Here is a 21,052-nt window from a genome sequence, read left to right as displayed (position 1 = left end):
GAACTACCGATGGCATTGGCAGAACGTGCACCTTGGACTTCCATGTGACCGCGACTAACTGAAGACGTATGTTGGTGATCGGGGTATTCTTCTTCGTCCCTTCTGCTTCTTCCGTTGCGCATATAGTCGGGTGGGAGTGCGAGGGCGTCGCAACTGCTGGCCATGCTCATCATCGACATCGTTGTTCGTTGGCGAACATCCCGTTGATGAAAACTCCATGGCGCCGGCTGATACGTGAAGGCTTTGACATGGCGCTTTGCGATGGAGGCCTTGGCAGGATATCGTTCGGGCGTCATTCCTTCCTCACGGGCCGCCGATAGGGATTCCTCCGGTCATGTGGGGTGTGCGGGCACCGAGACTGGGTGGGAGTTGAAGGGTAGCGAACAGGGACGCCATCAAGCGGTATTTGGAGGGCGTGCTTATAAGGGCACAAGGAACCCTTGTGGCTTTCGGAGGACGGGGACCTTGCTTCTTTCCCGTTTGCTGCTTCTTTCCTTCTCATCGCTCAGCTCGCCCGTCTCGCATTGCTGAGGGCCATGGCGAGATCACTGTGGCTGGCGCTGCTAGTAGGAGTTGCGAGTGCGCGCGGACCGTGAGTGGGCGATGTGTCCAGAAGGTTCAATCGTGGCTAATCAGACGCAGGGTGAAGAGAGGTAAGGAGGCGATAATATTGGAGCACTCATGCGCTTTTTGTTTCTGACGAGCTATCACCTGCAGGAGAAGCGCTGGAGCCTGTGGATTATGTGAGTTCGCGTCAACATGCTCAAAGACGATTGACTGAGGCGACCTCCGATAGGTCCTGCCCTTCATAGGCAGCGTCAACGGCGGCCACGTCTTCACAGGTATGCAGCATGCCTATCTGCTTGGGCTTCCCTTTGAAGCGTTCTATCTGCTCACTAGGTGCGACGGTGCCGCATGGGATGGTGAAGGTCGGAATGGACACAGATTCTCCTGGAAATGTGCGTTCTCGCGCGTGAAGGGTGCGCTGAATTTATCTGCTGACGATAGCACTGGTATCCCAGCACGCTGGCTACGATGGAAATGCGACCTACAACACGACGGGTTTCTCGCAGCTGCATGAAAGTGGCACGGGTGGGGTGAGCGACTGCACGATGAGATTGGTGAAGGGCTGAGCGCTGATGCTGCACGCAGTCCGTCCCGCTGTCAAACTTCAAGCTGTGGCCGATAGCGCACTGCCCGGACGGATTCCGAAGCTGTAATGTCAGCATGGATATGCGGAAGGCGAAGAGAAAGGTTCTTGAGGATGGTGAGGGCTCTGTTTCATAGCGACTAGGCCGGTTGAGGCGTGACGGTTATTGCAGGAAATTCCGACGACTACGCGACGCCCGGGTATTTCTCGAGCAATCTGGTGCGCGCGATTTTGTGTGGCGCTTGTCCAATGTCACTGACCCCAGGCTAGTCCAGCGATATCCGCGTCGAGCTCACAGCGACCCGCCGAGCCGCCTTGCACCGGTACACCTTCCCCGCTAACACCACCGAGCCCCGCATCCTCGTTGACATCACCAACGACGGCATGAAGAGTAGCACAGATGTGCAGGGCACGGTCGACCCGCTCAGCGGGCGCGTCGTTGGTGGGGCGCAGTTCGCCTCGTCATTCGGGCAGGGGAGGTACTATGCATATACTTGCGTGGATTTTCAGGGAGATGGGTATGAGCTGGGGACCCCGGTGGAGTATGGGACGTGGTCGAGCAATTATCCGACATATGGGACGGTGGATGTGCATCAGTTGTACTTTGGTAAGTAGGAAGGCGGCTGAAGGCGAGAGGGGAAGCCGGTGCTGATGCTACGCAGGATTTGCGACGGAAATGGGCGCAATGTTGACTTGGCCGGCGAATCCGGCAGGGGAGACGAGCATCCTAGCTCGAGTGGGCGTATCGCTGATATCGTCGGAGCAGGCGTGTCAGAATGCGGAAGGTGAGGGAAATGGTCCAGTGAAGGCTCCTGTAATCATGCGTTGACCCAACCCAGAGGAGATCCCCGACTTCGACTTCGAAAGGGTCTACGAAGAGGGTCGTGCTGAATGGAATGAATTACTTGGTCGGATACAGGTCGATACCACTGGGGTGCCCGAAGAGACGGTGCAGCTTTTCTACTCTTCGGTACGCGACGCTATGCATTGCCCTCTCTTGCGACTAATGCCCCGGATTCTATAGCTATACCGGACGCATGTCGCCCCAGCCGATTGTAAGTAACACTTCGTCCATTGGATGCATCATCTCTGATACCTTGGCCAGACACTGGAGAGAACCCGAAGTGGAACTCAACAGAGCCTTACTATGACTCTTTCTACTGCAACGTGAGTTCACTAACAATGGCACGGCGAGTTACTAAACCTTTCCTGCAGTGGGATACCTACCGGACGCTCTTCCCCCTCATGACGATGCATGACCCCTACACCATGGCCAAGGTTGTCCGAGGCATGATTGATATTCAGAAGCACGAAGGTGTGATCTTTCGCCCACTCGACGCCAATATCCTGCTTGACTCTCGCGCAGGCTGGCTCCCTGAATGTCGTAGCACGACGACCCAGCAGTATATCCAGGGCGGCAGCAGTCCGTGCATTTGGTACAAAAATCGCTGATTGTTGCATGACTGAAATTGTTGTAGACGCGGACCCGATCCTCGCCGAATTCCTCGTCAAGTATGTTGTTTTCACAGGCCCATTCGCGAGGTTGGTGCTGACCTGACTCTATCAGACTCCAGGACCACGTAGCAGCGCTAGACGTCTCCGCGGACGACCTATACACCGCATTGCTCGCGGATGCGGAAGAGCAGCCGCCTAACTGGAATGTTCAGGGACGCGAAGCCAATGCGTGGAAGGAGTATAGTAAGTCTAGATTGCTCGCTCTTCTGTACCTGCTCTCCGCCCCTCCACGCGTTGCTCATGCTTTGCAGACTACATACCCCAGTTCTTCTTCAATCCCGGAGGCGCGAACACGAAGTGGGTTTCACGGACGCTCGAGGTGAGGTCCTGCATGTCCGAGTGTTGAAGGTGCTGATATCTGCCTAGTATGCCTTTGACGACTTCACGATTGCCCAAGTCGCTCGCGCTCTGAATAAGACTGAGGATGCGGATAAGGTCAGTGACATTTAGCGCAAGTTTCGTGAGGGTATAATTTGCATGGACAGTACTTTGATCGCGCAGGTAACTTTGCCAACGTTTGGAACCCCAACGTCGTGAGTGGTTTCCAGTTTGGAAGCTTAAAGTTGTCTCGCAGGCTAACATTTAGCAGACTTTCCCTGGCAGGGAGGATATCGTAGGAATGATGCAGGTATGTACCGGACACCTCTTGCGTCGCTGTTTGTTGACTTGCTTTCATAGCCGCGGTTCCAAAATGGTACCTTCAACTACACCGACCCCCGGCACTGTAGCATACACGACCCGGAGAAAGCGACGTGTTTCCTGAATGCGGTCCGCCGCGACGGGTTCTACGAATCGAGTCCCATGGTGGTGAGTCAAAACCGCCGCCGGGAGGGTTTTTGTTGCTGACCTCGTGGTTGCAGTACTCACAGGTGGATATGATCCTCGGGTGACAAGCGAGTATACTGAACACAACAATTGTCACAGTATGTCCCACAAGACACGGCGAAGCTCATCGACCTGCAAGGCGGCGTCGACGCATTTGTGGATAGATTGGACTTCATCTTCGACGAGGTATGTCATGTCGAGCTTGCTATGTAGGCTTTGACTTAACGCTTCCTAGGGTTACTTCGACTCCACAAACGAGCCGTCGCAGCAGATCCCTTTCATGTACCACTACGCGAATCAGCCTGCCAAGAGCACGAAGAGGGCGCGCGAGGTTATCGCGCAGAGCTTCAACACTAGCCTGAACGGGTTGCCCGGGAATGACGGTCAGCCGCCCTGAAAATAATCCCACTAGCTCACTCACATGTATCTCGACGTAGACGCTGGTGCGATGGGGAGCTATGTGGTATTCTACATGCTCGGGCTCTACCCCTTGCCAGCGACCAAACAAGTGCTGTTGTCGTCGCCGTACTTTCCGGAGGTGACGATATACAATCCGCTCTATGGCACAAATACGACTATCCGGAGCACGAATTGGGCGGAGAATGGGACGGTCTATGTGAAGGTATGTTTTTGTGCTGTCCATATACTCCCCAACGACAAGACTAATGTTTGCGTCTACAGAGCGTCACCGTCAACGGGGAATCATACAAGTCAAACTGCTACCTCGACTGGGAAGTCTTCGTGAATGGGTCCACGATAGAGTTGGAGCTGACGGACGACTTGGATGGAACTTGCGGGGACGGGCCGGACGCTCTGCCACCGAGTTTGTCAACGGGCGGCTACAACTGAGGGACTGGGTCGTATATTGAAGCATTCGATGCACGTCTCGCAGAATAGTACATGTCAAAATGATGGACAATCAGAGGTTTTCGTGAATTGTTATTTTCCAGGCGCACTCCCCTCGCGGGTCGGAAGGCCATCACTGCAAAGGCCAGGGCAGGGGTATGGGACTTAATATTGAGAGGAGGATATCTGCGAAGAACCTAGAAGGCTCTCCTGGAAACGAGCGATCAGGAGGTGAAGGTCGTGGTCGAGAACAAAGGCAACCCTTCTCTGGCCAGTCGCGTCGGTCTAAGCAGAGCGCTGAGTCAGCAGGGCCCCTCTATCATGCATCATTCGGGGGTCCCTGGCATACGCGTCCATCGTGGTACGCGGTGAGCTCACTTCTCTCCTGCTCCCAATATCTCCCAACTACCATGGACCACTTCCCGATGAACTGGGGGCGACCCGTTAGTCTACACTCTTTAAAGCAGCAAGTCAAATGCTGATCGTCTGGCAGCGCAATGACGCCGTGGACGCGTACGGCACACATCCCATAGCTCAGCGTCCGTACAACGGTGGCGGCTACGTGCACGCGGGACCAAAGACGGATGCGTTTGCGGATGGTGTGCAGAGGACGCAGTGAGTGAGAAGTATGGGCAGATCGACGCCAATGCCTCATCACCTGCGCAGGCAGCCCATCGTCACCGGTACGAGCGTGTTGGCGCTGAAGTACAAGGATGGGATCATGTTGGCGGCAGATAACCTTGGTGCGCTATACTTCTCAGACTTTTGATCTCTTGCTGATGATGTGTAGCTTCGTACGGCTCGCTCGCCCGCTTCAAGGACGTGCAGCGTCTGCACGCGGTCGGGGACTACACCTGCATCGGCGCGTCGGGGGATATGAGCGATTTGCAATACATCCAGGGCCTCCTCGATAGCGTTATGATTGACGAGTTCACCGCTGCTGTGCGTTTGCCATAATTCTCATCGACCGAATTCTCGCATACTTATGTACTTTCAGGATGGCCACACCCTCGGCCCGAAGGAGGTGCACGAGTACCTCAGCCAGGTCATGTACGCGCGCCGCTCAAAGATGAACCCCTTGTGGAATTCCCTCCTTGTCGGTGGGTATAAGGATGGCGAGCGGTACGTCCTGCATCTATCACCTTGGCTATACACCCTGGACTCACGCTCTCCCAGATTTTTGGCCTACGTCGACTTGCTCGGCGTCACATATTCTTCCTCGACTCTCGCAACAGGCTTCGGCGCCTACCTCGCTCAGCCGCTGCTCCGGAAAGCGGTGGAGGGTAACGAGGACACTTTGACGGAGCAGGACGCGGAGAAGATCATCGAGGACTGCATGAAGGTGCTCTTTTACCGCGATGCGAGGAGCTTGAACAAGGTACGTCTTGGTGATCGAATCCAATGCCTCTTCCGGCCACTCCATCTCAATTATGAGCACGCACTAACTTCTCCCCTAGTTCCAAATCGCAAAGATCGACGCGATGGGCGTCACGATCTCCGAGTCGCGGAGCTTGGAGACACACTGGTCGTTCGCGGAGGGTATCAGAGGGTACGGAGCGCAGACGCAGTAAACATGTACAGTATTCAATCACGGAGTACTTCTTTGTATCACGATTTCTCTCATGAAACCCCGGCGAGATGGCGACAGTCAGAGCCAGGTAACTGCAGTATTCATGCTTGACTTGTACTGATCACGAAGGATTTGTACTGCCCGAGACTGAATTGCCCAAATCAAGAATGCACATGGAGGGCAAGCAGGCGAACAAACAAGATGGCGAGTGGCCAAACAGACTGGCGTGCTCATTGTGTTCTGCCGTAAAGTCATACTCTGTCCCGTAGTCCAGTCCAGTCTTGAGCACACCTCTCCCAGGTTGCTGACCACTGCGAGCATGCCACGAATTCACACGTGTACTGGCGGCCTTCCGTTCCGTCCTGTTGATGCTTGCCTCTGGCCGACGTCCTCCGCGGTAGCCTGACCTTCTGTATTACGGCCTGTCGCCTTGTTCCCTGTCGCCATTATCCCTTCTCGCCGCGCATATACGCGGGGTAGTGTCCAATCCATCCTGCAGCTCGCCGCGTCCAGAGGAAGCGCACACACCCCGCAGGAATCCATCATCCGATAATAGCGCGCGCTCTCGCCATAAATCCGGCATGAACGTCGGCTTGTCATTCCGTTCCTTTGCCCGTCGGCGACTTCTCTCTTCCTCATCTCTTCGCGCTTGTACTCGTCCTCTTCGACCGCAACCGCTTCGCAAAATGTCGTCTGAGCAGGGATTTAAGCAGGTGTGTGGTAGAGGTTGAGCAGAGGGAAAAGGGAAAGCTGATAGGACTTTGTGATAGGCGCCGCATAAGTGAGTACGGGTGATGAGCGATCGATGTATGTGGTAGCTGAAGGGAGGGGGTTGTAGGCTTTTGGTGTACGTGGACTGTCCTCTGGTGACTCTGTCTACCAACTGACATGTCCGCAATGCAGGATCCCGGGCCCCATCGAGGTCGCCGACGATGTACGTGGCGCGATCGGGGTGCGAAAGTGCCAGCGATCGCTCATTCCCTCCCCTCCCCCTCCTTAGGTCCTCTACGCGAATGCGCACCCATCTATGTCCCATGTATCTGCGGACTTCATCCCCGTGTTTGGGGACTGTATACGGATGACGAGGTGCGTGGGGTGGTCAGAGGGGAGGGAGTGCGATCGCTCACGGGCGCGGCTCCGCAGGGAGATTCTGTACTCGAAGGACGCGCAGCCATTCCTTATTGCGGGGAGTGGGACGCTTGGGTGGGATCAGGTGCGATTCTGGGTGTGCGCGGAGGGGATATGATGTGCTAATGGTACGCAGGTTGCTGCCAACCTCGTCGAGCCTGGCGAGAACGCGCTCGTCCTGCACAGCGGGTACTTTGCGGACAGCTTTGCTGAGTGGTGCGTCGCAGACCATTCTCATATGATTCGCATCTCACATCGAGCTCTGACGTCTCATCAGCCTCGAGACCTATGGAGCGAAAGTCGACCAGGTGAAGGCGCCCATCGGTGCTGCCGTCACGCAGGAGGAGATCGAAAAGGCGCTCGAGGCAAAGAAGTACAAGATCCTCACCTTCACGCACGTTGATACGTCTACTGGTCAGCCTCGCACCTGCTTTCTTGCTCTCACCCCGCTCACACTCAGCCACAGCCGTCCTCTCGGACGCGAAGGCGATCGCAGCGACCGTCAAGCGCGTCTCGCCCGACACGCTCGTCGTGCTCGACGGCGTGTGCGCGGTCGCGAGCGAGGAGATCCGCATGGACGACTGGGGCATCGACGTCGTGCTCACTGCGAGCCAGAAGGGGCTCGGGACGCCGCCCGGGCTGTCGATCCTCGTCGCGAGCCAGAAGGCGATCGGCGTGTTCGAGGCAAGGAAGAGCCCGGTGACGTCGTATTATGCGAGTTGGAAGAAGTGAGTGGGGTATTTGTATAGGTGGTGTGAAAGGGGGATGGTGCGGAGCGTGTAAGAGGGAGGGGAAGACGGACGAGATGCTGACGGGGTTCACTCCTATAGATGGCTCCCGATCATGTCCGCATACGAGAAGGGCTCGCCGGCGTACTTCGCGACGCCGCCCGTGAACCTGATCTACGCGTTCCACGCGTCGTTGTCGACGATCACGCGCGGCGCGGTGTCGCTTGAGGAGCGCTTCGCGGCGCACAAGAAGGCGAGCGCGCGGGTGAAGGAGGCCGCGGCGGAGCTCGGGCTCAAGCAGCTGCCCCTCGACCCGTACTATGCGGCGAATGGGATGACGGCGGTGAGTGCTTCCTCGCGTGCGATGAGGGTGGATGTGGTACTGACGCAGATGCAGCTGTACTACCCCGAAGGCTTCACGGCGGCGAACACCTTGGGCCCGCTGGGCCAGAAGGGTATCGTGGCTGCTGGCGGGCTGCACAAGGAGATCAAGGGTGCGTATACTTTACCTCAGGCATCCTGAAAAGTCGTACTGACGGTCGCGCAGACAAGTACTTCCGCCTCGGCCACATGGGCATCACCGCCGTCGAGCCGTCGCGCGGCGACGTCGACAAGGTCATTGACGGCTTGAAGGCCATCTTCAAGAAGGAATGACTCGCGAATGAGCTGGGGCCGGTGCCCCATGCTCTGTTGTGAAAGGAGTGGAATGGCCTCGCAAACCGCCCATCAGGGTGGAGGCTATGAAAGGAGTACTGTAGAACCTGCGTACAAGCCTGGCACTTTGTTTAGATGCAGGGCTGGCGTAGGGGTGTACCAATAGAATGGAATGTTGAACATAGATCTCGTGCTTTGTGCTGCGGGGTGGCCCTTTGCAGCCATCGAATGTCAGTCAGCAAAGAGGAAGCCGCTACACGGTGTGACGGCCGCACGTGCCCTTAATTGGTGTGACAGCCAGAACAACTTCCAGTCGAACTTGTCTTCTGCTCTCACCGTCAGGTCCTGTACCCGCTCGGGTCCTTGGTCCGCAGAAAGTCTTACTCTCTAACTGTCTCTGCGTCATTTTGATCCAAGATGGACGTTGATATGGACGTACGTGCACCACGATCCTTCTCACAGTCGGACCCTAACCTCAAGCGCCACTCTGCCTAGAACGCGAACCTCTCGCCCGACCAACCGAACGACTGGATACGTGTATACAGCGACGATGGTTTCTTATTTCTCGTGAAACGATCTGTCTTGTATACGAGCGATAAGTTGCGAGATAGTCTGGATAGCGCGAGTGAGTCCCCACCGTCGCTCTCATCACTTCCATACACCCTTTTGTTTTATATTCAGAATCTCTCTGACCTCACACCTCCAACTAGACTCATATAAGGAGTCTCTAGCGCGAACTTGCGTGATCCAGGAGCGGTGTGTATCTACCTCAGGTGGACGACCTTGAATTCAACATTGATTCCGACTCGTCAGCGCCGTGATCGTCGAGAAGCTGATCGAGTACATGAGCTTTAAGGCGCACTACATGACTCGCAGCGGGAAGGAGGAGATCCCCGTCAACGAGTTCCTTGAGCGAATACCGCCCGAGATCGTACTGGAACTGTAAGTACTGGTACTCGTGGCATTCTCTCCTATTTGCGTTCTGGAAGTCTTGCCATTGTCGTCTTCTAGCAATCTCACTCTGACGCTAACGAGACCCACAGATTGCTTGCAGCGGATTATCATGCCAGTCAGTTTCTTCGTGTTGATTGTGTGCCGCCAACCCTGATCCTTGCTCCTTGTAGTTTGAAGCTTCGTTATCGGAGAAATATGTACATCATCGTGACCCTGCACCTACACATTTTGGCTGGCGCGGTAGCCCTCCGGGTTTCAGAGTCGGCAGGAAAGGCCGAAAGGCCGTACACAACTCAATGACCTCGTATTCACAGCCCTGCTAGCTCAGTGGTAGAGCGTCGCACTCGTAATGCGAAGGTCAGTCGTTCAAGTCGGCTGTGGGGCACTGTGAGAAGTCAGCACTTTCATTTTTTTGTGCCTTGTGTGTCGTATGTTCGCCGTCGTTGCCGCGCTGGTAGTGCACAAGAGTGAGCTTGGAGCTAAGGGAGACATCTGGACAATGCTGAAGAAAACCAACTCAACAATACCTGCCAAATGCGGATCAACCCATCTTACCCTTCCCACTCATGTCCTCCGAACGAAGACGCGCCGAAATCGAGGCGAAGCGAGCCAAACTAGCCGAGCTTCGCAATGCTCGCGAGGCGCGTCGAAAGGCAGAAGCAGAGCGGCGGGGTACAGACGTCCGTTGCTTCCCTCTTCTCGTATCGACCGACATTCAAGGCAGCAGACCCCAGGTCCTTCAACGCCCCCACGTCGCGATGTCGAAGACCTCGTCGAGCAGCTCATCGGGCCTCGTGGTACTGTGACACCCTCGCCGTCGGTCCCGGGCACGCCTGCGCCGAAGCGCGCGGCGCTGGGGCATGGGCGGCAGAGCGACATCGGGACCGCGACGTCCGATCGGGAGAGCATGGGCACGACCTTCGTCGACTTGCATTCGAACAATGGGACAGAGAATATCATGGAACGGTGCGTTATCAGACATACTGAGCAAATCCTGGACTGACAAGGACCATTGTAGGCCAATGACCCCCCGCTACATGGACCTGATCGACGTCGAGCAGGAGCTGTTCGAGCTACCTCCTCGGGTGCGTCAGTCATAACGATCCCATCTCAGGTGCTGAGCCTGTGCAAAGGAACGTATCATCTACGAGAAGGAAGTACAGACAATGGCAATCGAGACGGACGATGCGGGCTTCGATGAGGAAGAGATCCGTCAGCGCGTGCACAAGGAACGCGACGCGGAGGCGGAACGCATCGCGCGCGAGAAGGAGCTTGAGGAAGAGAGCGTGCAATTGGAGAAAGAGCTCGAGGAGGAAATCCGAGGTACGTTCGCTACTTCACCGTCTGAAGGATACAACTCATCAATCTGTTGGTAGAGCTCACCGAGGACGAGCGAGCAAGCATCCTTGCAGAGCCGGAATTTCAGGACTTCTTGGAGCGCTCGTCGAAGGTCCTTCAACGCGCTCTCAACGATCAGTACGATTATATCCGCGATTATACCATCGGTGCTGAGTCGGGAGGGTATGTGTTCCTCTTGAATGCATGGTTGTCGCTCATATGTCTTTAGCGATGAGTCCGAGGGCAAGCGTGTCAAGAAGGTTTGCGAGTTCTTTGACGAGCGCTACGTCAAGTACAGGTCCATCACCGACATTGACTGGTCACCTAAAGTGCGTTGAACCTTTGGAGCGGCGAAAGCGATATCTGACATGGAATACTTCAGTACCCCGAGCTGGTCCTTGCCTCGTATAACAAGAACAACACTGTGATGAACGAGCCCGATGGCATCGTCGCCGTTTGGAACTTGCACATGCTCGAGCGGCCCGAATTCGTCTTCCACTCACAAGTATGTGACTCGCGTGCTTATCAACTTGAATGGGGTATGCTGATGCTTTGTAGTCTGATGTTCTCTCCACCACATTCTCTCCTTTCCACTCCAACCTCATCTTTGGAGGCACGTACTCAGGGCAGATTTTACTATGGGATACGCGCTCAAAGCACTTGCCCGTGCTCAAGACTCCGCTATCGGCTGCAGGGCATACGCATCCCGTCTATGCTATGCAGATGGTCGGCACGCAGAATGCGCATAATCTCATCACAAGCAGCACGGATGGTACCGTCTGCAGTTGGCTTGTCGACATGCTTGCTCAGCCACAGGTAAGTCGTCCTTACGTCCGCCTATCAGTATAACTCTGACGCTCTATTGTTCAGGAAACCCTCGAACTCATCCACGCCGGCCACAATAAGACCGGCGAGGTCGCCATCACCACCCTTGACTTCCCTGACAATGAGACGACTACCTTCTGGGTCGGTACCGAGGAGGGTAACATCTACCAGGCGAACCGGTACGACCGCGCGGGCGCGAAGGCCGGCCTGAACCAGTACGACGTTTACAAGGGACACGCCGCGCCGATTATGGGTCTGCACTTCCACCCGCTCTCCGGACCGGTCGACTTCTCGGATTTGTTCCTTTCGTGCTCGATGGACTGGACGGTGAAGCTGTGGCGCGCGAAGGCGCTGGCGAAGCCGTCGACGACGCCGCATGTGATCCAGCCGACTTACTCGTTTGACGAGACCGACGACTATGTGTACGATGTGCGGTGGCATTCGGCGCACCCGGCTGTGTTCGGGACGGTGGATGGGTCGGGGCGATTCGATGTGTGGAATCTAAATGCGGATACGGAAGTGAGTTTCCAGCCGGCGGAAGCCTTTCTGCGAGGGTGGAGTGGCCGGATGTCAATACTGACTAACGAAATGCGCAGGTTCCTGTGGTGTCGACGCCTGTGGGCACTGGACGAGCGATTAACAAGCTGCGGTGGGATCGCAAGGACGGACGGCGCGCGGCGATGGGCGGCAGCGATGGGAAGCTGTACATCTACGACATTGGCGACATGGCGCTCTACCGCGAGTCCGAGTGGACGGAGATGCAGAAGACGGTGTCGGGCTTGATGGGGACACCTCAGGCGAATGGGATGGACGTAGAGGCGGCGAAGATCGTTGCGGGTCGCTGAGATACGGAGTATGCTTCTGGCTTATTGTAACGTCCTTCACGACCGTGTTGCCATGATACTCGCTGACAGCGACGACACTTCTGCAGTGGAAAGAAGGTCTTGCACAATAGAGTCGCTGTTATCGATACCATCAGGGTGACCTGAGTGTGACTACCACCCCGTGTGTGCAGCGTGCAGCTGCATAAGTACAATAGGCCTTCCCAGAGTCTCTCTTGCCATCCTTGCCTTTCCCCCTCCTCTCTCCCCGACTCTGAGTATACCGCGAGATGGACATCGACTTCATTGACCCGGGCAATCACACAGACGTGACGATGCACACGGCATCTGAGTATGGGCGTGGTGGAGATACGGCTCCGGAGACAGCAGGTGCGCATGCGCGTCGCTGTCAAAATCACATCTTCCTTGCTGATTACCGTCACATTAGAGTCGTTTGATGAGCATGAAGACCCTGACGAAGAGGCGCCTGAAGGGCACGCGCTCGCTTCACGAGACTCACCCCTCAAGACGCCCCCCAAGCGTCGCAGTAAGGCAGGCAAGCTCGCCGCGTTCAAGGAGCTGCCAGTCGACGTACTGTACGAGGTGAGAGGCAATTCAGCCGTCGTATCGCATGTATCTGACGAAATCGCGGCAGATCCTTCTGCTGCTGAATCCCCAAGATCTCCTGGCCTTCGCTCGGACCAACAAGTATCTGCAGGCGATTCTGGTACACTCGGAGTGCCGCTTCGTCTGGAAGGCAGTCAGAGAACGTGTTGGGTATCCGGCGCCCCGTGAGGCCCTCTACGAGTACTGGTGGGCAAGCCTGCTCTTCGGGAGGAAGATATGCCAGGTGCGTAGAGGCGTCGTCATTGTTGGTCTGCGCTGACTACGTTCGTCAGATTTGCGGTAGTTCTCCGGTCAAAAACATTGACTGGTACCTTCTGAAGCGTGTCTGCACGAGATGCAAGGATGAGCAGTACGTGTGTGTCGTACTGCCTGACCGAACTTGTCTGACAGACGAAGTCTGTTTCGTGATACAGAGTTCAAGGAGGAATATCCTAAGAAGGACAAGCTAGTGCTTGACCTGGTGCTGCATACACCCTGTACGTCCCCGTCCCTCATTATGCACATACTACGGGGTTTTAACATGACCCTCGAGATCGAACGACCGTACAAGCCTACACGCCCCAAAAGCAGTTTTACTTGCGCAGTGACGTCGATAGCATGCTGAAGGAGATCGCCATACACAAGAGGAGGATCTCCAAGCGAAGGGCTGGTGCGAAACAGGCCTTCGATGAGTTCAAACAGAAGCGCATCAAGTTTGTCGAGAAGACACACGACGTAGGTGCCCGCTATTGACGACACGGAGACGGACTTGCTGATCCTACGATCTGTTGCTCAGCTTGCCTACTCGCGCGCCGAGTGGGCCGGAAAGGTCTATAAGAAGACCGTCAGCGAGGGCGAAAAGTTGGGTGAGGAACGAAGGGCCGCGTCAGTATATCTCGTCGGCGTTCCATTCACTCGCATGTGACTGATGCATCCGATAATCAGGATCAGGGAGCGGCTGCTGCAACTAGGCTACGACGAGAGAGATGTCGCCGACGCCGTTGACGTCGATAACACGAACATGACCGTCCAGAAGAAGCCGCTCACGGACTTGGGTGAGCAGCAGCCAATTCGCAATGTCGTGACGTGCTCACCGAACTCATAGCATGGTCCCACATTCGTGCCAAGTGGGTGGCCGAGGTTGAATACCATCGCTCGTTCAGGGAAGAGAAGGAACTTAGGCAGCGCCAGCGTGCGGAAGCCGAAGCAGAGAGGCTGCGCCAACTGCAGCTCGCTGCGCGCAGGGAGCGCGAGCGTATCGTCACTGAGATTTACAGCGGGTGGTGCTGCAAGACTCCCGCCTTTAATCCAGAACTGACATTTTTGGCGCTCCCTCTACCGCACGAGATCTTTGATCTCAGCCCCATGCGCGAGCTGATTGAAGCCGACGCAAATGTGGTTGTGGATAAGCGCCGTCTCCAGCTTGCACTGGAAAAGTGCATGCCGCAGATCAACGAGTTATGGGCGCAACGCCATGACTTCTTGCGTGGAGTTGCCGCCCGTATCAGCCATTGCATGCGGCAGGCCGGTTCTTCATCATTGGAGGACGATTCCTACGTTCTTCGCGTGGTATGGACCCAGTGCGATTTCAACGTTGCTACCCCATTGGCGGAGGAACAAGAGATAGGCCTGACCTTCAGCGACTTCGTCTTCTACTGGCGTTTTCACTGGAACGAACTTCCGCCGGAGAGTCAGAGCTGGGAAGTCTTATCGCGGGTCACCTACAATAAGCGCCGCTCGCTCGTGGTGGCTTCCCTCATGGAAGCTATGGGCTTTCCTAGGACGGCGCTCGACGAATTTTTCACAACAGACGGGCCGCGCTTTTTGTGCATGCGCTGCCCGTCGATAAAGACCGATGACACGCATGGGCGATGGGCGATGACGTGGCAAGCTGCTGTGCGTATCTTGATTTTCCGCAGACAATGCACATCACTGACTTTGAACGTAGGTTGTACACACTGAGAGATGCCATGCAGGCGTTGATTGTGCTTGGCAATGGCAATTGCTTTCGGCAGCGGATACTGCTCGTGTCAAAGCGCTGGAATCCTCTACACACTTGGCTGACAAAGTATGGTCCTGCTCCCATTGCCGCGTGCATTGGAACAACTGGAAGACCTTTGAAGAGGTTTGCGAACACGCAGAAATGAAGTATGTCTACTTCATCCGCCTAAACGATGATATTGACTGACCAACAATCTTAGGCACAAGGAAGGGACGAAATTCGGCCGCATGGCTATCACCACACAGCCGAATTACATTAAGCCTGTTCTTTTATCGACGGACTCTTGAGACTGCTACTAGTAAACGTAATTTCGTACGCCATCGGAGCGCTCCAGGTACCTTCATTCCAGGAATTTACGCCCATTCTCTCTTGTATGCCCGTCATCTCGCCTGAAGCTATGAATACAATGATACAAATAGTACTTACTTCTGCAGTGGCAATGTACAGGAGTGCGGAAAAATATTGACCGTCACACGCATTCCTCACGTGAGCGTAGCGCGTGCGAGCAGCGTGCAGATCAATGGTCTCTTCTCATCCTCATCCTTCATCACTTTCCTACTGGACCGCGATGCACGCAGACCAAGATTACTTCACCATGCCCAAGGGCGTCTTTGTCACCCCGCACATTGTCCATTCAAATGATTCATGGCCTGCTCCTGCCTCGCAATACGCAGCTTCCCTTCGCGTGCTTGCGCGAGGCGCTTGTCTCGTGAGTGGCGCGCCTCAATAATCGAGCTAGAACTTGACCAGTAAAAATCAGGCGGATGACGAAGACCGTACACAGGCAGCCATTCTTTCTGCTGTGCAGTGTTCTGCTGAGATACGAGAACGACTACGCGTTGAGGCCGTCCATCCGTACTTTGGTCCTGAGAACAAACGCAGCATTCTGGGCAAGATAGTCGGTAGAGCCATGCAGAAGCTCAATCCCGAAGTGGAAACCAAGTGAGTGTACTTCACTGAACTCCGCCACATATGTTGATGTATGTTGACCGATCTTCTCAGCTACGAAACGGTCTACGCGCGAGCTGTGCATCCCTGTTACTCCGACGTTTCGGCAGTTCAGATATTGCCGAGCAGGGGGAGAGCAGACTCTGTGATCACCCTTCCCGTCTCTTTGACGGAGGCTCTGTCCCCACAGTTGCCTACGCTGAGTCCCGGCATTAAGGAAGGTAGATTGTCGACGGAGTCGCCGCCCGTCGTGCGTCCTGACAGACCAGGTCCATTACACCAAAAAGACTCCAGTTCAACCTCCTATGGGAACGGTGTTTGGCTTGTGCCGGGCGACGAGCTCCATCCGTTCTCTCAAGCCCATTTGTTGCTTCCGCAACGTCCTCATGAATCAATACCTTTTCCCATTGTCTGTGTCGCCTCGCACGACGAGATATACGAGCTTTTGGGCAGCGCGGTCTTCCAGCGACGAGTTTTCGAGGTTGAAGACCCTGTTCTGGGTTTCACTTTTGACCCGTTGGGTCACTATATTCAAGTTGTAGTCGCATGGCTTTCTCCGTCCTCTGTCGACGGCCACACATGTGTAGGCCAACTTGCGCCTTTTCACCGCTTGCATACTGAATAGTTATCAGGTGCAAGTGAACATTGCTCACGCCCCTATCATGGCGCCAATGGATGCTCTCGATGAATGCTCGGCCCGCGCGCTTGGAACCTTCGACGTCTCCACGGATTCCGGCGCTGCAGCTTTGGTTTCTCTGCTGTCTTATCATCAGCTTGGGATTGCAACGTGCGCTACCAAGGCACAACTTCACGCACCATGGGTGAAGCGCACCTTGCTAAGCGACCGCTTTCAACCGTGGCAAGTAGGCCTCGTCGCGGACTTGGGTCTCGACAACTGCGAACTTACCCCAGAATCCCGCGTCCATTGGTGGATTTCTGGTCATGGGTGAGCGTTGATCTATGTCTCTCGTAGGACGTGCTTTGCTCATCCGGTCTATAGCGAGGCCGAGTCCATCGTCTCTACCGCCAATGTACCGCCTTCGTCAGTCAATTTCCGACTTGTGGGTCTTGGTTGACCAATTCTCTAGCGCTGACAAGGGCTACAGGAACGAACCCAACTTCGGTCATAGCAATATTCGGTGCGTACACCACGCATAATGTTCGATCTCATCGGATGTTAACTCGCTTTAGCTCGGAGAACTTCGATGATTCGTGAGTGGGCATGCTAGGATACAGAGGCGCCTAATTGATACATTTCGGTTCATTCAGGCTTCCGTGAGAAACTCCTTTTTACCTCTACGGAAGCTGACATACGCTCATAGAGAGGTACCTGAAGAGCTCATCGATGATGCGGTTGTTGAGGGGAAGATACAAAAGTTCGAGAACGCAAGACGGTATGTCACACGGACCTCGGCGTCGCCTCGCTGATACCATAGCAGTGAATATGCCCTTGCATGGTGAGGTTGACGTGTACTGCTGGTGATCGACACTCATCCACGTCCAAGTATCTGGAAAAGTGAGAAATGCAAGGATTCGTGCGAGTGAGTATAATGGACCGACGTGCACCCTGGCGCTGAGACCTCTTATTCGCAGAGCGGCAAGGTCCTCATCCGTGTCTTCGTCAATTGATATCTTGGGCGATCGTTATTATTCTCCGGCTGTGTACACTCCCTTGCGAGTTCCCGACTGGCTCAGCATCTCATGGCCTGATCAGTCGATGTGTCAGGAGATTCGCAAGAAATACTTGCTTCCCACAATGCTACAACTGCCCGTATGTAGCAAAATCAGCGAACGCCCAAGCTCAAGGACGCTGACGTGCCTCTAGGTCGACCGCATCGATTGCGCCTATGTGCAGGGCAGCTACCAGCCTTTGCATCTTCGTGGACAGCGTTTAGTTGTTGGCCCTGTCGAGCACCATTCTCACAGTCGTGAAGTATGTTCTCCATGTCCTGCCGTATCTATTCGATTTCTTATACCGATACATTTCAGTTCAATCTGGGACATGGGGAGTTCGAGGCCCTGAAGCGTTTTGTGATGGAAAACACTATCGAAAGCGCGATGCGCAAGCTAGATGATCGCGTACTGGACCTCTCGCAGCTGAGCAACGATGCCGAGACGATTCTGCTACGTGCTACTCCCGCCATCATTGCCGCCTCCAATGACGCCAATCAGCACCTTCGTAAACACAACGAATCCGAGATTAAGCAGCAATGGCAAAGGATCCTCCGCGCCGTTGTCAGCGCATGTCCCAACATCGAGGGGAGGTATCTGGATGCTATGTGAGTTAATGCCGCGCACCTATGTCACTCCAATTCTAACTGCGTTTCCTCATTAGCGCAGAACGTGCCACGCCTCTGTCTCGCAATGAGCTCGCTGACGATATGATGAGGGGATCCAACACACTTAAAGAGGATATGGAAGTACATGCAATGTACCTCAACCCTGTGGCCCTGGCGCAAGTCAAACACGATCGAATACATAACAAGTGGCGAATCGCTGTGTCGAAGGACATGGGCAACGACTCGGACGACCCGGACGACTCGGACGACTCGGACTATGATAGTGATGATGCCCGCGATGGCAACATCGACAATCGCGCCGTTGACAACGAGGCTGGTCACAGCGATGGCGACGAATTCGACCTCGCCTCTCGCATGAAACGGTCTCTGGCTGCCGACCAGGACCGCTCCTTGACCGCCGTCCACGACCTGTACACCCGCATGCGGGATCTGCAGGGTCAGTACGAGAAGCAGACGCCGGACGAAAACGCTTTGAAAGCACGACTTTTGCGCTACTTCGATCGGGGCAGCACTTTTGACGGGTGCCTTGTCTGGAGCTTTCGTGGATACTTTTCCGAGAAATACTCGCTTGACGAAATCAAGAGCTATCGTTTCTTCAACTTCGATGACGCCAAGCAGGCCAAAGATTCGGGACAAGTCGCCGAACCGAGCAAGAGCGCCAGCCATGCAGTGGATCGCGCCGAAGCGGCGGTCGCTTCGCCTGTAGCTTTTACCAGGACGCAAGAGCTACTGGGAGAAGCTCGCGAAGTGTGTGCTATGCTAATGGCGGACAAGTGAGGGATCAAGGCCTCTCTATGGGCTCGTATGCTGACCTCCTGCAGGGGCGAGGATTCTCAGTATCGGGCCGCCACTCCTTCCACCGAAGCTGACTTCGTCGCTGCTGCCGCCGACAGCGAGGAATGTCAACCTATGTCAGAGCTCCCTAATCCCGAAGGTACGTTTGTGCGACACCTCACGGAGTATGGTTTAACTCATCACAGCCATAGGCGCCGCTAGGGAGCTAGCAAGTCCGGCCATATTTTTCGAGTACAAGGCCGACTCGAAAGACATCGCTGCTTGTTATAATCAGGCGCGCTTCGATCTCATCGATGCCCTGAAGTACCTGGATTCGCGCAAGATCCATAATTTTCCTGTGTTTGCCGTCGTCGTTGTCGACACCGTGGGTCATGTTATCACGGCTTGGAGCGAGAAGGACAAGGTGAGTTACTCTTGAGCACACTTCTCCTCGTCCAATGAGTCTGAATGTATGGCAAAGCGCACAAAGGCAATCATCCACAAGATCATGGATACGAATTGCCCACAGTTCGACATCGCGGAGCCCTCGCAGGCGCTGCGCTATGCAGCATTCTTGATTCAAGTTTGCACATTATGGACGAAGGAGTTTGACGTCCTGGAGCGACGTGCACAGGCTAAGCTGGACGATTGGTGGAAGCCGAACTCTCGTAGGTGGAGGTGGAAGATGGATCACCAGATCTCGGAGGAATACTTCCAGAACGCCAAGAGCGAGCTTCGGCGTCAGCTAGAGGAGGCGGTGCCGACCTTCCAGGAGATCAGACAACATGTATTGGAGCGGATAAATGAGGCGGCGGAACAGGAGGATAACTAGAGGTCATGCATGTTGACGCGCGAAGCCTGCTAATGTCATTTTTGGGCTGTATGAAGAGTATCCGGTCTGAGTGCGATAAGTGGTGAACTCATGATTGCTACTGATGGTACATATCGCCGCTTGCCAGCGCGACGTCCGCTGGACCTCCTTGCGCCGCCCGAGACTTAGGTTCTGTCGCCCATCTCATATAAGCACCAAGGACCGGCGAGGTGAAGCCGATTGCCGTGCGCTCTGCTCCAAGCCGATAGCCCTTGCGTGTTTGCACTTGTGAGCAGCGTTGGTCAAATCCCCGTTTCCGATTCTCCCTGATGAAGATCATCAAGATTCATCCTTGACTCGCTAATTATGAGAGCCAGCTCACCTGCGCGGCACTGACTTGACTGCTTTCCCGCCAAGCGCTGTCTGGAACCGCTCGCATCCAAGCGGCATATATATTCCAGACATAGGCGATTTTCAGCATGTCCAGACTGCTGAGACCAGGGAAATCCCTCTCAAGCTCCGCCGAAGTCAGGCCCTCGCCGTATCGAGCGCGCAGTTTTCTCCCGGTGTCGGCGATGGCGAAGTGGTACGGAGCGTGAGTGGCGATTTCGGGCAGTGTATCGAAGGGATAGGTGTAGTAGACGAGAGCGGATGCGAGCGCTTCGGAGAAGGGCGCGGGATGGGCGTTGTATCTCCAGACGTTCCAGGTTTTTTTCATCTCGGGGAAAGGGACGAGCTTGTAGTTGAAGGTAGTCTTGTCGCCGTAGAGCTTGCGGGTTTATGAGATACCTTGCACTAGATTATGCGGATACTACGTACTTTCCATGGATCCCGCTGGGCGTTGGGAAGAGTGTCGAAGTTTACCGGCAGTACCGGCAGCGTCCTTTTCACGTACGAGTCGTGTACACTCGCTAGGACATCCATATCCGTAGGAAGCCAGAACCAACCAGTGGGCTTGTTGCCGTCGACGAGTTGATACCATGCGTGCAAGTTCAAGTCAACTGCGACGAGTCAGTTCGCCGAACAGTGAAGCGTACAAGACTAGAACGCACGGGGATGGCAGTTATAACGCGTATTGAGGTTCAACGTCTTATGTTCCTTGCCCCAGCACCATTCGAGGAGGTCCAGCTGGCCGACGAATCGTGAGTCCCCCGTGTGCGAGCACAGAACCAGAGCGCTCACCTCCTCCGGTGGGGTGTCAGCGTCAAGAACGCGGGCATAGTACAAGATTGTCATGTTATCGGACGCGCGGGTTAT

General features: G+C 55.1%; 8 protein-coding genes and 1 non-coding gene across 9 annotated transcripts; 8 read left to right on the top strand and 1 right to left on the bottom strand.

Moving 5' to 3' along the window:
* Nucleotides 1–536: 536 nt before the first annotated feature.
* Nucleotides 537–4,339, top strand: SCHCODRAFT_02495315 (uncharacterized protein; the record flags this gene model as incomplete). The annotated part of the gene is made up of 26 exons (XM_003033166.2): nt 537–592; nt 643–653; nt 718–743; nt 797–842; nt 901–959; nt 1,023–1,097; nt 1,153–1,267; nt 1,323–1,369; nt 1,421–1,757; nt 1,813–1,935; nt 1,990–2,120; nt 2,175–2,205; nt 2,256–2,317; nt 2,366–2,573; nt 2,629–2,662; nt 2,718–2,848; nt 2,917–2,984; nt 3,032–3,100; nt 3,151–3,198; nt 3,255–3,293; nt 3,344–3,472; nt 3,526–3,534; nt 3,590–3,676; nt 3,726–3,873; nt 3,928–4,112; nt 4,172–4,339. 26 exons carry the CDS (start codon nt 537–539, stop codon nt 4,337–4,339), a joined length of 2,442 nt encoding a protein of 813 aa, XP_003033212.1.
* A 337-nt stretch (nt 4,340–4,676) lies between these two features.
* Nucleotides 4,677–5,950, top strand: SCHCODRAFT_02618007 (proteasome endopeptidase complex, beta subunit). Its single transcript, XM_003033165.2, has 7 exons — nt 4,677–4,779; nt 4,830–4,951; nt 5,003–5,079; nt 5,127–5,278; nt 5,334–5,458; nt 5,513–5,714; nt 5,794–5,950. The coding sequence occupies exons 1-7, from the start codon at nt 4,747–4,749 to the stop codon at nt 5,905–5,907; spliced, it is 825 nt and encodes a 274-aa protein (XP_003033211.2). The 5' UTR covers nt 4,677–4,746; the 3' UTR covers nt 5,908–5,950.
* A 483-nt stretch (nt 5,951–6,433) lies between these two features.
* On the top strand, nt 6,434–8,468 carry SCHCODRAFT_02617999 (PLP-dependent transferase). The gene is given in 13 exon segments (XM_050344847.1): nt 6,434–6,619; nt 6,677–6,687; nt 6,745–6,753; nt 6,810–6,840; nt 6,907–6,992; nt 7,050–7,119; nt 7,171–7,247; nt 7,265–7,266; nt 7,311–7,448; nt 7,501–7,762; nt 7,865–8,105; nt 8,160–8,256; nt 8,310–8,468. 13 exon segments carry the CDS (start codon nt 6,593–6,595, stop codon nt 8,414–8,416), a joined length of 1,158 nt encoding a protein of 385 aa, XP_050200992.1. The 5' UTR covers nt 6,434–6,592; the 3' UTR covers nt 8,417–8,468.
* A 275-nt stretch (nt 8,469–8,743) lies between these two features.
* On the top strand, nt 8,744–9,687 carry SCHCODRAFT_01148078 (POZ domain-containing protein). Its single transcript, XM_003033163.3, has 6 exons — nt 8,744–8,851; nt 8,912–9,041; nt 9,127–9,172; nt 9,230–9,358; nt 9,460–9,485; nt 9,541–9,687. The coding sequence occupies exons 1-6, from the start codon at nt 8,834–8,836 to the stop codon at nt 9,543–9,545; spliced, it is 354 nt and encodes a 117-aa protein (XP_003033209.1). The 5' UTR covers nt 8,744–8,833; the 3' UTR covers nt 9,546–9,687.
* Nucleotides 9,684–9,755, top strand: SCHCODRAFT_t84. Its single transcript has one exon. It is a non-coding gene; the product is annotated as a tRNA-Thr (tRNA).
* Nucleotides 9,756–9,936: 181 nt separating this feature from the next.
* Nucleotides 9,937–12,378, top strand: SCHCODRAFT_01089976 (WD40 repeat-like protein; the record flags this gene model as incomplete). The annotated part of the gene is made up of 10 exons (XM_003033162.1): nt 9,937–10,054; nt 10,105–10,336; nt 10,389–10,459; nt 10,493–10,693; nt 10,747–10,891; nt 10,938–11,037; nt 11,091–11,213; nt 11,267–11,524; nt 11,579–12,052; nt 12,130–12,378. 10 exons carry the CDS (start codon nt 9,937–9,939, stop codon nt 12,376–12,378), a joined length of 1,971 nt encoding a protein of 656 aa, XP_003033208.1.
* On the top strand, nt 12,191–19,423 carry SCHCODRAFT_02726913 (uncharacterized protein; the record flags this gene model as incomplete). Its single annotated transcript, XM_003033161.2, has 26 exons — nt 12,191–12,744; nt 12,803–12,957; nt 13,010–13,204; nt 13,254–13,330; nt 13,372–13,457; nt 13,514–13,695; nt 13,757–13,845; nt 13,906–14,015; nt 14,066–14,856; nt 14,909–15,108; nt 15,162–15,225; nt 15,637–15,671; nt 15,713–15,904; nt 15,965–16,160; nt 16,543–16,856; nt 16,911–16,952; nt 16,999–17,049; nt 17,102–17,122; nt 17,233–17,304; nt 17,416–17,451; nt 17,504–17,681; nt 17,736–17,843; nt 17,900–18,189; nt 18,246–18,959; nt 19,032–19,144; nt 19,197–19,423. Exons 1-26 carry the CDS (start codon nt 12,645–12,647, stop codon nt 19,421–19,423), a joined length of 4,638 nt encoding a protein of 1,545 aa, XP_003033207.1. The 5' UTR covers nt 12,191–12,644.
* A 35-nt stretch (nt 19,424–19,458) lies between these two features.
* SCHCODRAFT_01280903 (uncharacterized protein) lies at nt 19,459–19,956 on the top strand. The gene has a single exon (XM_050341372.1). The coding sequence runs from the start codon at nt 19,493–19,495 to the stop codon at nt 19,814–19,816; it is 324 nt and encodes a 107-aa protein (XP_050200991.1). The 5' UTR covers nt 19,459–19,492; the 3' UTR covers nt 19,817–19,956.
* A 141-nt stretch (nt 19,957–20,097) lies between these two features.
* Nucleotides 20,098–21,031, bottom strand: SCHCODRAFT_02698877 (uncharacterized protein; the record flags this gene model as incomplete). The annotated part of the gene is made up of 5 exons (XM_003032538.2): nt 20,098–20,121; nt 20,178–20,564; nt 20,615–20,796; nt 20,848–20,923; nt 20,978–21,031. 5 exons carry the CDS (start codon nt 21,029–21,031, stop codon nt 20,098–20,100), a joined length of 723 nt encoding a protein of 240 aa, XP_003032584.2.
* Between the last annotated feature and the right edge of the window lie 21 nt (nt 21,032–21,052).

This window comes from Schizophyllum commune, assembly GCF_000143185.2.
Source record: "Schizophyllum commune H4-8 unplaced genomic scaffold SCHCOscaffold_4, whole genome shotgun sequence".
In the NCBI taxonomy this organism is placed as follows: Eukaryota; Fungi; Basidiomycota; class Agaricomycetes; order Agaricales; family Schizophyllaceae; genus Schizophyllum; species Schizophyllum commune.
Note: the sequence above shows the minus strand (reverse complement) of the source record. Positions and strands in the feature narration are given on the sequence as shown.